We start from the raw sequence: 14,641 nt of genomic DNA on the forward strand, positions 1-14,641 counted from the left end.
TTTAAAAAAAAATGAGAAAATGTGGTTTAGATTTTAGGACTTTCATACAGCTCTGTTAATTTACTCTGTGATCTTCTGTTAATGTTGTTCGTGTGTTGACTGACATTAAATAATATAACCTAGGGTGCTTCATGCCACGTAAGTTTTGGTGTTTACCAAGGTTGAGAGCTATTTCGCCACCATTTAGGACTAAGTGAACACATGGCAAGTAAGCATAAAGAACTTCCTTTTCCCACCCCTTGATTAAAATCCTTTCATTGTCATTCTGTTAACCCCTGGATGACATGGAAGAAGGTGTTCTGGCCCTAACCTTAAAGGAGTATAGAGCTTTTTGTGTGCCATCATAATGGCAAATCATTGGGAATTCTAGAGTTTATTTGTTGCTCACTGTAGAGTAACGGAGATGAGGATGTTTTCCCCTAACCCGTTACTGTAGTCCCTAATTGTTCTCCATTCTTCTTCATACAGAGGGGGTCTTCTCTGCAGAATTTGGAATGCCATATTAATCCACCGCCAAACATCTGATAAGACCTCGGAGGCAGAAGGTTAGCTCCTTGGAAACAGAACGTGTAATGGGAATAAGCAAATGAAAGATACATTCCTAAATTATTGTATGTACATATATGTATAGTGGCCTTGCAGGTTTTGCACAACTAGACAGCTTGTTTGACCACCAGTGTAACACAGTGCATCGTAACAGCTTATGAAAAAGTGAAGCAGAAGTCAAATGCCTGTCACTGTAAATATAAAGCCTTAGCTGAGACAAAACTTCTGCAAAACATGTACCACACCTCTGAACTGGCTTTACCGTTGTGAAAACTGTGAACTTAATGTGTTACAGCTCTGCAGGGGGATGGTTTGAGCAGGCAGGGGTTAAGCTCTAGCACATCACCTCTTTGTAGATGACTCTATATAGCTTTTTGTATTAAAGCTACTCTTGCTAAGAAAAGCCTGGCGTGATGCTTTCGTTTAGTAACTTTTCTGCAGCAAAAACACAACTAACCTAAATCGGTTTTTTTTGTTTGGCAAGTGGTTGGTTCATAAAGAAACAATGCAAACAGACAACCAAATTAAATGTTACTGAAGTTTAATTTTTTGTCTTTACACTGTACATGACACATACAGCACTCCAAAGGAAAGTTTGTAAAGCAAATACAGAGCGATTTAAATAAACCATTGCTTCCTCTTAATGCAGCTCCTTCCAAAATGACATTCAGGTGTGTTTAAGACAACCCATCCTGTGATGGACTGCCTTACACAACACCTCCTTATTTGAAAGAGCTTTTAAATAAGATTCAGGTTTATTTCTGAGTCATTACAGTTCTTGTAATGCATTCACTTATTCTTCTGAATAAGTTATGCCCAATAAAAAGGCCTTTAGCTGACAGACTTGTACTTTATCCACTGGTTTGGGCCACGCACTTCGAAGGGTGGTTCATTGTAGTAAATGTGGTTACCTAGTTCTTCCAGTGGTGGCTCTGGGTCAGTGGTAGCAAACTGAGCAGCTTCCTCTATCTCCTTCCTCACTGCCACATCAATTTCCTAAACCAAGAAAAGAGATGTTAACTTGAAGGCAGCTCAGAAAAAGCATCCTAATCTTGAAGTTAAAACCAACAATGAAGCACTGGCCAGACTAGGTGTTACTGCTGTCTATAACAGATTAAAAAAACATGAAAAGTCCCTCCCTACTAAAGTGAAGCGTTTGTCCCTTTAGGTAGTACAATTAACTTATTTTGAGAGGAACATGACCACACTGAGCATTTTTCTTTTTGAATTCTGAGTCTGCAAAACAGTAAGAACGCAGTGAACTTTTACTGCAACCCTATCAGTCAGCTTAACACCATCCAACCCATCACTTCAGATTCAGGGACCTTCATAAGGTGTAAGTAGATCTCAATACCACCTCTGCTTGCTGTATTACCATCCACACAGGTCTTTCATATAAATCATTTTTTCCGTAGTGATAAACTTGGTAACCCATACATGAGAGGGCTAAGTACATGACATGTTCTATTTGTAGCTTAACGTTTAACTGTCGTTATACTCTACTCACTTTATGTACAAATGAGGTTGAGGCCAGTATGTATATAGCTGCAGCTACACTGGGCATTGTGAGATTTGACTGTAAGTGTTTTCTCTCCTCCCCCCCTGCTCTGTGCTAAACATAAGTCTTTTTGTACTTTTCCTTTGTTTTCTTTTAAAACAAAATTGATCAAAAGATATACAACATTTGCTTTGAGGGTTTCTGGCTTTTTCAAAACCAATGACCTTGGTCACTGTAAGACATTGCAAGTTCAGAGACTTACCTCCTTTCCAGCTCATGACCAATTTTGATTTCTAGATCTTAGTATGACGAGATGTATTTGAAGAGCCTTGCACTGAGCTATGCTGTTTCAGCAGAGTAGTCTCATTAATTGGTCTACAGTGAAATTTCACTGTAGACCAACTAATTACATTCAAAAAAAATACTCCAACAAAAAAAACCCTCAAAGAACAAGTGATGATACACAATGCAGTGTAAGCATGCTTCTCAGAGATAACTAGTATGTGAATGCACAAGAGCTTGCTTAAACATCTACTTAAAGCTGTACCTTTAATTCTTCAATGCTTGCAAGGTTATTGTTGATCATTCTGTCCTTCAGCAAAGTAATGGGATCACTTTTGCTTCTCACTTCCTGGATTTCTTCTCTAGTACGATAGCTAGGAGCAAGACAAGCAAAGAGATGGTATCCTTTAGTGGTGTCCTTGAACAGAAGTGAGGTTCTGGACACAGCTCCCTTTTACAGAAGAGGCGTGACCAAAGAATTGTCAGGAATGCAATGAAAATACAGCAACATTCATTACTCAAAGGACAGCACAGCCACATGTAGAACACTTCTTAGATTTGAAAGTGGAGACTGAGCTGAAGTAAATCCAGACTTGAATATAATGCAGACAGGGAAAGGGAAGCTATCGCAGCCCAAGACAGTTACATTGAGGGGCAGCATTTCCCCCTCCCTGTCTCCTCTGAGGAGAAATAACAGCGGGGGTTGGTGGCTTGCTGTGGCGTTAGGTGGGTCACACAACTCAGAGAGGGATGTGTTTCATGAGCTCAGTCAAAAATTCCATTTCACTACAAGTCTGTGATGATGTGTTAAGACACAGCCTACTTCATGCAGATCAGTTCAAGTCTGTCAGATGATGCACAGCGCCCAAATCTTTCTAGCATCATATGTTTGTATTTTTAAGAAGTATTCCGTTTGACTCCATCTGTTCTTATACTTTTAGCTTACAGGATTTTATATACTCTAAAAACCCTAGAGAAGTGCACTGCTTTTCAGTCAAAGCTTACTTTGAACACACCATAAAACTCACACTGAATGCAGAATTCATTAATAAAAAGTACAGAAACTTAACAGACTTAGTTCTTGTTCTAGAACTAAATTCCTTAATAGTGCAAATAAAACAGGTATGTTACATTGCCCAATTACCCACTGAGCGATGAGAGGAGTTACCAGACTTGGCACAGTGATTTCATCATGACCACCTTTATGCACTTCGCACTGGATTTAAACACCAAATCCATGATAGTTTCCTGATTTTGACCATCAATACCTAATTATTTTTGGCAAATGTCAAGAAAGTATTTCACAGTACCTTATTCCAGGGTCACTCATACTGTGGCCGTGGTAACGGTATGTCTGCAACTCCATCACAATAGGACCCTCAAAAAGACAGAAGATGCAGAGCATTATCACCTTGAGCAATCGATGCGTTGTTATAGCAGTTCACCTATAGCAAATACTTACTGCACCGATGATGAATGATTTTAATGCAATTTTCTTTCTTAGTCTAATTAATTCACGACATTATGGCAACTCGTAAAATGAAACATAATTCTTCATAAATAAAAAGATTATGTTGATATTACTAGCCTTTACTTTCATGTTCTTAGTGAGCAGTATTACGCCATTTGGTCCCTCCCAATGCCATTGAACCATTACCCAGACTATTTCAAATCGCCTATTACTTTCACTTTAAGATTGTACCTCACAGAAGCTTATTCTTTTGTATGAACTCTTCTTCTTTTCCCGCTGTGCATTCTAAGCACAAATATCATTTTGCTAAATATTTCACCAAACGTGAGAACCAATGTATCATACTTGGGTGACAGACACTTGTGCTGAAAAACCTTAAGGTTTTATCTAGTTCTGTATGCATTGCTAGGGAGGCATATAAAAATAGATCTCTTGTCATCATGTATCAAGTCTCACAGAACTTCACTTTCCCTTTGTTTTAAATATAGAGTTATTTTCCTTGCCCCTTCCTTAAGAAATCTCTTCACAAGAACACAGCTGCCTAACAGTCTACATGTTTTCCACGACAATTTAAGTAAGGTAGAAAGCAGGAAGAAGTTAACAGGGTACCAGGTCTGTTTTTTTTCTTAAAGTTTAATTAATACTAGTTGCATGTAAACAATCCTAACAATATTAAAAGAACCCCTCAATTACTCCTAGGTTCCATTTGGTGGAGAAAAAAAGGAAATAAATGTCAAGTTATTGCGACTACAGGAAACTGGACTAGATGAGAAATATTTTATGCAGCAACTATTGCTAAGACTTCCACCTACGGTAAAGGAATGGCTACTGACTTACTTTTCCAGCTCTGCAGTGCTCAGTTGCAAACTTGGCTGCTTCTCGGACACAGAGAACATCCATGCCATCCACCTGAGACACAGAACAGCAAGTTGAGCCAAAGAATTGCCAAAAACTAAACCTGCAAATTCAGTACTTCCATATTGTAAGTGCAATAGGAATTCAATTTCAAATTTTCCTATTTTAACAGTATTTATAAATATACTGAGAAATACATTTACTGCACATACCTGCACGCCTCAAAACAAACTGGAGTTGTACTCACCCTGAGCCCCGGAATGAAGTCTCCTCTTTTGTAGTAGTCAGTACTGGCTGCAGCTCTTTCAACCGAAGTTCCCATCCCATACCGATTGTTCTCACAGATAAAAACACAAGGCAATTTCCACAAGGCTGCCATGTTGTATGTTTCAAATATCTGGCCCTGAAAGAAAAGGGTAAGTTATATCTAGTCAGGGAGCTCAGACTCCAAGCATTAGGCTCTACTGAAAAATCCTTCAGCTGCAGATGTCTAACTAGTAAAACTTTGAACACTAAAAGTAATCTGAAAGCAGCTACTCACTGCAGCTCAGCAGGAATAAGAGAAGTTACACCAAGTAAGGCAACTTTCACCCCAACTAATAGTTCATAGATCCTCTATATGTTTAAACCTATTTTAGTATCTGTGTTTTGGTAGCAAGAAACCTACTTTAATCAAAGTATCTTAGGAATAGTCACTAGAAACTTCACGACTGATTAATGTGGCAGGACACTGCTACAGCAAAGTAGAAGAAAAGTTCAACCACACTGTCTGCATCAGCCTTACTACTTTAAGACAGGGAAAAACAGGAGCCGAGCTCTTCACCTGTGTTTTCGAAGCCGGAAGTTATATTAACAGTGCACTCTGAAACACTGATTTCTTATCTGGCTTAATTTTTCTGCCCCAAATATGAAAACAACTGCCTGAATGTCTGAAGCAGCTCTGCGAGATGCTTCGTATCAGTGGACTCCTTTAATAAAGCATCCTTGCAGCAGAAAGCCCAACATAAAAATCTTATTTTTAGTTCCAAGCCAGATGTTGTCTGGGTTGCAGACTCCGAACAGGCTAAAGATCTGCTCCTGCTACCTTGCAAAAAGGCAGAGCTCATGGTTCACAGAGGGAAAACAGATTACCCACAGACACATTCCTCACAGAGCCACATTTAGACAAAGCTCGTTTACCTGATTGGCTGCACCATCCCCATATAAAGTCAGACAGACTTCGTTTTTACCAAAGTATTTACAGGCCAGAGCAATCCCAGCTCCAAGAGGAACCTATCACAGAGCACAGGACAAGACAAAATTTTAGAACAATGTTCAGAGGAGTTGGAGACAAGTAGCTGGTGAAATGTCAGGAGACATTTACTGTGTTAGGGATCTGCTTAACCAACGAAGAGTTGTTAACAACACTGAGAGGAAACACTGGCATGGGACATGAGCCAATTTCAACTTGTGTTTTAAAGCAGAAGTCACGTATATACCTGAGCGCCAACGATACCATTACCACCGTAGAAGTTTTTTGTATACATGTGCATCGATCCTCCTTTTCCCTTCACACATCCTCCTTTTCGACCTGAAACATGATCAAGAGGTGATTATTTTTCAGAGGAAAAATACTATACAAATGGTAACATCTAATCCAGTTCCTAAAGGTAACAACCCTAAGACAACATTGTATTTGTCATCAGAGTCACCTCAGTGGAGGTAAGACATTGATTCTCAAACACCGGACATAATGGCCCCTCTTCATAGAGTTTACGGTTAAATGCATCACAAAACAAATAAAAAGCCAGGAGGAAGAATGATAACGAAAACAGAATTCAAGAAATACAAAATGAGATTTATGAAGAAACTTCAAAACCACCCAAGGAATTTCAGTGTCCTCAAAACAAAAGCACTCTCTAGCAAAGTAGTAATTTTATTTTTTTTAATAGCCAACATAGTCTACATTTCTCCTACATGTAATCTATGCTACTATAACAAGAAATATATATACAGTCCTTTTTAATTCTTGCTTCTGCAGTAAAGATATGAACAGTTCCAAATTAATTGCAATAATCTATATGTCTTCTCTTTGACAATAACCAGAAGTAAAAACTACAGATTCAAAATAAAAAATAAGAAAAACGACAACCATAGAACAACACAACTCCCAACCTCCATATAAACATTGATACCTAGCCCAGCATTATTCAGGCTGTAGTTTGCAGGTAACTGGCAGCCCATGAAGCACCACACGAAGTCCCATCAAATGAGTAACTTTTTCAAATACACATCAAGTGTACTCAAACATAGCTGGGGGACAGAGGTCAGCGTCCATGACAGTGCACTAAAAGAGCAAACTCCCTGGTGCCATCAGTACCTGAAAGTAAGACACTCAAATTCCATTCCAAATTCAACCTACTTTTTATTTAAAACGTGCATTTTACAATTTCAGAAGTCAGCCTTTTTATTTGCTGTTATCTCCCCTTGCCCGCAGAAACAAGGTAAACAGTCACTTTTTGTTAGCTGCCTAACCAGTTATCAAAACCAGCAAAAATACTGCTCCCTAGCTGAGGTCCCGCAGAGGCTTAGCATTAAGATTATTTTGATGTAATAAAATGTATCACAACAATGTATAGCTGTCAAAAGGCAACCTCTCAAGCCAATCTCTCCCCAGCACAAGGCTCGCTATCTCCCACCAATTCAGCAAGTGCAATGCTCCACACCGTTCTCTTAACTATGAGCAGAACTACACTGCGTGGGCAGCAGAGCTACCTTAACGCCCTGCTGAATGCACCCGTCTAGTTCAACAAGGACTTCGATAATCAGTGGTTTTCCGGCTACATTACCGAATCATGATTTCAGTGAAATTTCTTATACAGGATCACAGCTCCTACCGTCAAAAGACTTACTAAACAATAATAAGGAAAGCTTGACATGTACGTGTTTCTTCCTTGTCCATTAGTTCTGTTTCCTCTCAGAAGAGGAAATTAGATTGGTTTAACATAACGTACTTTGGCAAATTACGTTGCCTCTTAATGTCACTTTTTAGGTAATAAAGTACTCACAGCATAATTTAATCATCTTCTCCAGGAACAAACTGTGGCCAACTGCTTTATTTCTCTATTTTTCCTCCATTTGCTTTTTAAAATATAAGTGTAAATACAATACTTTCAGATGCAGCACTGATTTAAATTACAAAAATTTTGCCTAAAGCAAGTTTGAGCTGCAAGAAGTTTTCTAAAATTGGTCAGGTGGATCATGCCCAGCTAATCGAAGAACACTCAATTTCTCATCAGCCTGTGCCGCTTCTTACATTTCTTACCCTAATCACACAGGCTTGTATTTTACTTCTAAGCACAGTTTGCTTATTTTGCCTTGGGGTTGGTGGTTGTTTTAGAAGTAGAGTGCTGGTGCTGCTCTGGAATCTGTACTTCCCTTTCTTAAGGGTGAATCATTTTTAATATTGGTCTTCCTTGTACTTTTACTATGCTCATGAAATGGTTTCACATGGGCTTCTACAGATTCTGCAAAATTCTTAGGGCCAAAGCAAAAAAAAAAAAAAAAAACAAGACTAATTTTAACCATGAAACTAGTAATTTACACTTAAACATCAGTAACCTCCTCCACATTTTTGTACAATCCTTCCTTTTATATTTTAGCTTAGTTAGAATTCCTGATTTACCAAAGTCGCTTTTTCCTATTCTTTCTACTCCTCCTAGAACAATCTGCTCTGGTCTCCACAATATCATTCCTCAGGGAACTGTCAATTCTCCCAAACAATCCTTTCCAATAGTTTGTTTCCTGTAGGACAATCTTATCTACCAGTCATTGGTTGACTCTGCTTCCTGCTCCTTCAAAGATTTTTAAGTTCTGTCACTTCCCAGTCACTGTAACTCAGGCTCTCTTTCAGTTTTGCATTTTCAGTCAAGATCTTTGTTCGTAAAAATCAACTCCAGTGGCACACCTATCCAGAAACTTGCTCCAAGCACCATTTTTTGGAACAACAGTCTCTGTACGGCTGCTGTTCTTCCCCCATTAAAAGGGCCCCACTAAAACCGAGCGTAATGCTATAGAATACGATGCCTTGAAAAGAATCAAAACAACAGCACCGATATTTATGGTTTCAGGTCCAATAACAGACCTCAGTCAGTCTTTCTTCCTTACCTGTACCTAGCAACATTTGGCAAGTCAATCATCTACCAGGTTCTAGGCGCCTGTGTATGCTACCAATATGCATTTTTAATAAACACATGGTATCTTAGTATATAAAACCATACCTCTTCTCTGCCTCCTCAATGTGCTTTCCTACATTAATGTTTCAAGCATGCAAATGCTCAGATTAAGTCTTCATTACAGCAATGATTAATAATACCAACAGCATACAAAGGCCTTCAAATTCCTTGTTAATTTTTCACTTCTGGCATCAGTATGCAGATCTCAGCAGGCTCACCCACTCTTCTCTTGGCTACTCCATTTATGATCCTACTGTTAATCAACCATTTCCTTTCTGCAAAATCTTAGGTAGGGATTACCATTTCATGTTCTTGTTATAGTCAAAATTTCCCAAACCATTCATTTTTATCATTACAAGCAGTGCCTATCAGTCTTTCTAAGACTTCTGCAGCGTAATTCAGAAAAATCCAAGTCTGCCTCCAAGGGAGGGTAACACCCTGCCCTATCAAGAATAAGTGATAACCACCAGTGAGTTTCATTTAAGCAAGCTCCTGTAGCACATCAAACATGACATACAGCATCAAGAAGTTTTCTAAAGTTATGCCTTGGAAGCACCAGCACTTATGCATGAGGACCACCTCATGACCAGTGGCAACATCATAAAATGTGAATCCTCATTTTACTCAGCACCTACCTGTAAGCTCAGCAAGAATTTCTCGAACGGGAACACCTCGTGCATAGGTAAAACCGTGAGCTCTGTACGCTGTGATCACATGGTCTGTAGGCTTTATGGCAACTTCAAGCCCTACGCAGCAAGCCTCCTGTTACAGATAAAAAGTAAGTTTAGCAATGAAGAAAAGCACTGAGCTTCCACCGTCAGCAGCGTGGCAAGGTCTATGGTCCCCCTACACGAAATAAAGGAGAAAAGAGAAAAGGCACTGATACAGGAGGCTGCCTTGAATACCAAGGGGAGGTTAGGCCCCTTTTTCCAAAATCCGGAGCTACAACTGCCTTGGGCTCTATATTCCAACCTGTCCTGTCTGCAGCCAACAAAATTAGACAGGAGGAAAATGAGAAGCCAGAAAGACCCGCAGGCAAACACATCTCCCTAAACATGTGTCCCAAAATGAAGTATCTAAATAACTGCAATTCAAAAATGGGCAGAGGATGGACAGACAGCAAAGTTTCACCAAGTTCAGGAAGTTCTTTCTCCTGACTCTTGCTTTATAGTGGGTACCTGATCTATGCGCCACTGGAAAAAAAAACTGCCTTCCCTCTCTTCCTGCTGCTATCTCAAGACCCCAGGGATTCCCTTGTGCACTCAGAGACAGTTTTTAAAGAAATAATGAAACAAATCACAGATCCCACTACAACTTCAGCCACTGTACACAGACACCCAGTTATAGATATACTCTCCCTTCTATTCAAATCCCTAGGTAAGTAGGGCAAGACAATATAAAAACATCTTTGGGGGAAAAAGATAATCTTACCTGACCATCATATAAGTGGCAGAAGCCACGAATAATCTTCTGCTTGTACAGCTGGTCAGACTTCAGCTCCATGCGTCGTATGGTCTGCATCGTCTTGTAGTAATGGAGCCCCTCCTCTCGAGTCATCACTGCCGTGGTACTAGGGCCTTCTTCCAGGCGGTGGAGGTCACATTTCTGCAAAGTTGAACAAGTATTTATTTATTGAAAGTAGTTGATTCCATTTCTACCACGTTTTTTTTGTTTTAAATGACATACCATTTTCAAATTCAGACTGTAATACCTTTTTAAAAAGCAAGCCAGGAAAACTTTAATTCACAAGTCAAATTAATTATAAAGTTTGTGCACTATGTCCAAATTCAGGAAAATAAAAGCTTTGCTTTTAATAAAGACAGATTTCCACACACAAAATGAAACCTACTGTCAGGACAGTTCCTACTACTATCAGGAGATGAAGTTCAGTGCTCACAAAGTACTAGAAAAGCTCATTTCCATGGTTGTGCATACCAAATACCTGACAAGACGTACAGAGGCTTAGTGAAGTGACAAAACAGAGGAGTTTCCTCTGTGGGAGTTTTTAAGATCTGGTCCTAAGTCTGGACCTCACCTCTTCTACCACCACTTCCACCCACGGTTATAAACCGCTGCGGCAGCAGCCACCCCACTGGCCAAACCACACAACGCATACCACAGCACTGCCTCCCCAAACCATGGCCTATCCCGAGTTGTGTGGAGGGCTGATTTTAGGTACCATACCAAAAATCCTTCCAGTCCAGTGGAACACACCAAATCGCTCTGTCAACACAGATGGGCAAAATACTGCTTTACAGGTTACACGACCTTTTGTATTAGAACAACAGTCTCTCCAGAGCAACTCCACTGCTGCCCAGAGGAATTGCATACAATACACTTGCACACTACTTTACTTTGAATTAACACAATCACACGACCACATACTTCCATGCAGCGTGCTTCCAGCTCCATCTAAAAATCAGGCCAGGTAGTGCAGGGCTTAGTTCTGAAAATTCTTCTAATTTAAATGTCCATCATTTCAAGATCTATGACAGTGCTCACACGGAATACCAGTATTAAGCCTTCAGCTTTGTTACCTTAATTTCAAATGTAGCTTCATTTGCAAAGTCTGCATAGTTACGTGATGCTACCATCACTCGAGAGGCCTTAAAAAAAAGACAAAAACAAATATGAGCAACATTGAAATATAATCACAAGATAAAGCAAACGAATTGTCAAATTTCTAACAGTACACCCAAACTGAAATAATTTTTAATGAAACTCTCCAGTGGCATACCCTTATAGTATTAGAGAACTTTTACTTTGTACATACGTACTAGAATTCCTTTAAAATCCAGGATTTGAAATTAAGATTAGAAATTATACCCTTGATTAATTAAAGAAAACCAATAAGCTTCAAAATACTGTGAAGTGCATCAAAATCCTACAAATACATACTCTTCCCTTCACATGACCTATTCCCTATATGAACACAACCAATGCATATTTTAATGGCTCTCGGCACTGACTGGAATTTCACCTTGACAGAACAAAAACTTTCTTTGGAAAAAAAAAATAACACACGTCAGATGTGTGGAATGTGAACTACAATCGCCCTTTCCTTTTAACAGGAAAAGAAGGTGGGTGGATGCAAGGCAACAAGCAGTGAGGAAGGAGAGTACTATGTAAGTGGGTAATAGCATGGCCACTACCTAAGGAGACATGAAACACACAAGTACAGAATGGCTGGCAGAGTAGGGGAGAGAGAAGAAAGTCGTTTAAACAAATACTGATGTCCTTTCTAACAGAGTGTGTACAGCCTATTATTACCTGACCAACAACTGGTATTCTTGAATAACTTCATCTATTCACACATGCCTTGTGGCCATAAGGAATGCACTTGATCTTTAGCAGCAAAATCATATTGCTAATTAAATTACACATTAATTTCTGTAGCTTATTCAACTCTGGAACTTGCATACACTTAGCTCTGGGTTCATTCTTTCAAAATTTTGAGACTATCCAGTCCTAGGTCTCCAACAATGGTATGATTGATAGATGTAAAATTTGGAAAAAAGACAGGAGAAATTTTCTCAATCCTTCTTCATTATCTATCGTTGCCTATTTGATTTGGCTATCATGAGCTCCCAACCCCCCACATTATCAGATTTAATATTTGGAGTTTTTAAATTTAAACCAGGTTTCTACACTGTTTACCATAATGCAACAGTATTATCAGCGACAAAAAGCTATTTTAGTTCTAGAGCTGGAAGTGTGTCAAGCGTTTACTATTCGCAGAACCACCGAACGGCTGAGGTTGGAAGGGACCTCTGGAGGCCAGCCTGGTCCGATCCCAGCCCTGAGCACTACACGAAAGCAATGTGAGGCAGTCTGTACAGAAGTTCTTAACACATGGCCAGTACATATTAAAAAAATAAAGAAAGAAAACCTTGACCAAACTGGTTTAGTCCTTACCTCACTAACAGCTCCCTAGGTTAGCAGCATTTGGGAGGAAAAAAGGATAAAGAAAAAAAGAGTAAGTAACTGTAACAAACCATGGGGGAGGAGAAATCAGCACATTATTAGCAAACTGGAACACAGTTTACAGGTAAGCTCTGAGTCACAGAAAATCATCTTTACGCTTTACAATATGATCAGAACAGGTATAAAATGCTGCCTGATGGATTAAGACTGTTTCTATTTATTTGCTAATTTATACCTCAATTATAAATGTGTAAGAACACGTAAAGAGAAATCTTTGCATATTTGGCAGTCACTAGGATCCAAAAAACTGCACTGAGATATCCAAAATGGGTCTGGACATCTAGGAAAGCACAGCATGTCAGAAACAGGCCAAGTACATGCAGTAAGGAACAAATTTTTGGCATCCATCTTTATATTTTAATGTAATTTAGCTGTAAATTAAGGAATACTTTCAGACACATATTCCATACAGTCCCAACACACACAGGAAGATTTGCTGATGAACCTACTCTCTCATGCCATTCCCATGAAACCAGCCACCCACAGGCTTTCTTGCCAGGGCAAGAAATTACTAGGCAAGTGAATTACTTCAGAAGCACAGTAAGAGATTTGCTCTCAACGTCAAAAAGGCTATTGATCCCAACTACCAAAAAGCGCCCTTTAACACCGCCAAAAAAAAAAAAAAATTGATCTTGCCAATGTGTTTTTTCAGCTAGATTATTTTCTCCTCATGGCCACAGTCATTAAAATGGAATAAGGAAAATGAGAAGGTAGAAGAGAATTGTGAAAATGTTTTACGTAAAAGAGATAAAACACAGCAAATGAAACACCAATGCCATGAAATAACACAATTTGAACTAAAATTCAGAAAGAGCTCAAATGACCGTTATTTGAGCAAAGGCAAAGCACTCCAAGAAGGGGCCAGGTGGGTGAATTTTGAAGGGGGCCTGCAAAAGGCTTTCAAAAAGGGATCGCTGCGTTTTATACCGGATTTAGTACGTGTACCAAGGGCCTCTGGACAGGGCACCTATGGGTGCCAGCCTCCAAGCGGCGCCCTGGCCGTGCTCCAGCCAGCACCTTGGGCGGCACGTCCTGCCCTCGTGTGACAGCACACGCCGTGCACATGGCGCACTTTCCTAAATATTAACCTCCCAACAAGGAAACCGGCCCTGCCCTCACGTCAGGCCAGGAGGATACCTGAGGTACAGTTTGCAAGCGCAGGAAAAGCCCAGCTGTTTACAGACACCCCCCCCACACAGCGACCATTTTGTTTTTAAACGCAGGGTTTGGCACAGAGCGGACAAAACAGACACCCGAAAGCACTTTATTATTACGACTACGATTGCTGTTTCTCCGCCGGCCCCCTCACACACGCAGGCCCACACCAACGGCCCCACACGGGCCCCGCCCGCCTCAACGGCCCCAACGGCCGCCCGCGCGCCCCCCCCTCCCTGAGGCGGCGCGCGCCTCCCTCCCCCCACCTCAGCGACCGTTGGGGCCGTTACCGCTCCCCCCCCCCCCGTAACGGCCCCCTCTCACCGTCCTGCCGGCGGCGGCGGCGGCGGCCGGGCCGGGCAGCACTCGGGAGAGCGCGGCCAGCAGCATCTTGCGCATGGAGCGGGGAGGCAGGGGGGCGGCGGCGGCACCGGCACCGTGGTGGGCCCCGTCCTCGAGTCTCCTTCAGCGGCAGCAGCGAAGCAGCAGCAGCGGCCGCCGCCGAGCCCGCCCAAGCGCCCGCCCCCGCGGCCGAGCGGCGCGCTGCCCCGAGTGACGGCACCCGCCGGGCGGCGGAGGGCCGAGCGGTGGCTTGCCCCTGCGCGCATGCCCGGTAGCGGTTGGGGCCGTTGGGAG

General features: G+C 41.1%; 2 protein-coding genes across 7 annotated transcripts in view; one reads left to right on the forward strand and one right to left on the reverse strand.

Annotated features, from left to right (window-relative positions):
• MAP3K15 (mitogen-activated protein kinase kinase kinase 15) overlaps positions 1 to 949 on the forward strand; it is an 85,997-nt gene extending 85,048 nt beyond the window's left edge. For all 4 annotated transcript variants that reach the window (XM_083850434.1, XM_083850437.1, XM_083850435.1 and 1 more), the window contains one exon: positions 469 to 949. In XM_083850434.1, coding sequence (XP_083706560.1) covers positions 469 to 550 — 82 coding nt within the window. In that variant the 3' untranslated portion in view covers positions 551 to 949. The remainder of the gene's footprint in view (positions 1 to 468) is intronic.
• Positions 950 to 1,070: 121 nt separating this feature from the next.
• Positions 1,071 to 14,612, reverse strand: PDHA1 (pyruvate dehydrogenase E1 subunit alpha 1). 3 transcript variants are annotated; one of them, XM_083850470.1, is made up of 12 exons: positions 14,330 to 14,564; positions 12,782 to 12,796; positions 11,404 to 11,472; positions 10,298 to 10,471; positions 9,502 to 9,628; positions 6,131 to 6,222; positions 5,832 to 5,924; positions 4,900 to 5,055; positions 4,635 to 4,706; positions 3,637 to 3,704; positions 2,592 to 2,700; positions 1,071 to 1,542 (listed from the first exon to the last, which is right to left on the reverse strand). In XM_083850470.1, the coding sequence occupies exons 1-12, from the start codon at positions 14,402 to 14,404 to the stop codon at positions 1,378 to 1,380; spliced, it is 1,215 nt and encodes a 404-aa protein (XP_083706596.1). In that variant the 5' UTR covers positions 14,405 to 14,564; the 3' UTR covers positions 1,071 to 1,377. The 3 variants fall into 3 exon arrangements, with proteins under 3 accessions (XP_083706596.1, XP_083706598.1, XP_083706597.1); XM_083850472.1 differs by lacking the exon at positions 12,782 to 12,796 and having other exon boundaries at positions 14,320 to 14,612; XM_083850471.1 differs by lacking the exon at positions 12,782 to 12,796.
• Between the last annotated feature and the right edge of the window lie 29 nt (positions 14,613 to 14,641).

This window comes from Anser anser (assembly GCF_964211835.1).
Source record: "Anser anser genome assembly, chromosome: 1".
NCBI classification, from domain to species: domain Eukaryota; kingdom Metazoa; phylum Chordata; class Aves; order Anseriformes; family Anatidae; genus Anser; species Anser anser.

Bases quoted from the DNA above. Each gene is read 5' to 3' on its own strand.
- PDHA1 (XM_083850470.1), bottom strand. From the start codon at position 14,404: ATGCGCAAGATGCTGCTGGCCGCGCTCTCCCGAGTGCTGCCCGGCCCG. The intron at 5,925-6,130 runs GTATATACGTGA...GCTCTGTGATAG, and splicing joins ATGGTATCGTTGGCGCTCAG to GTTCCTCTTGGAGCTGGGAT. The intron at 4,707-4,899 runs GTGAGTACAACT...TCTGTGTCTCAG, and splicing joins ACTTCATTCCGGGGCTCAGG to GTGGATGGCATGGATGTTCT.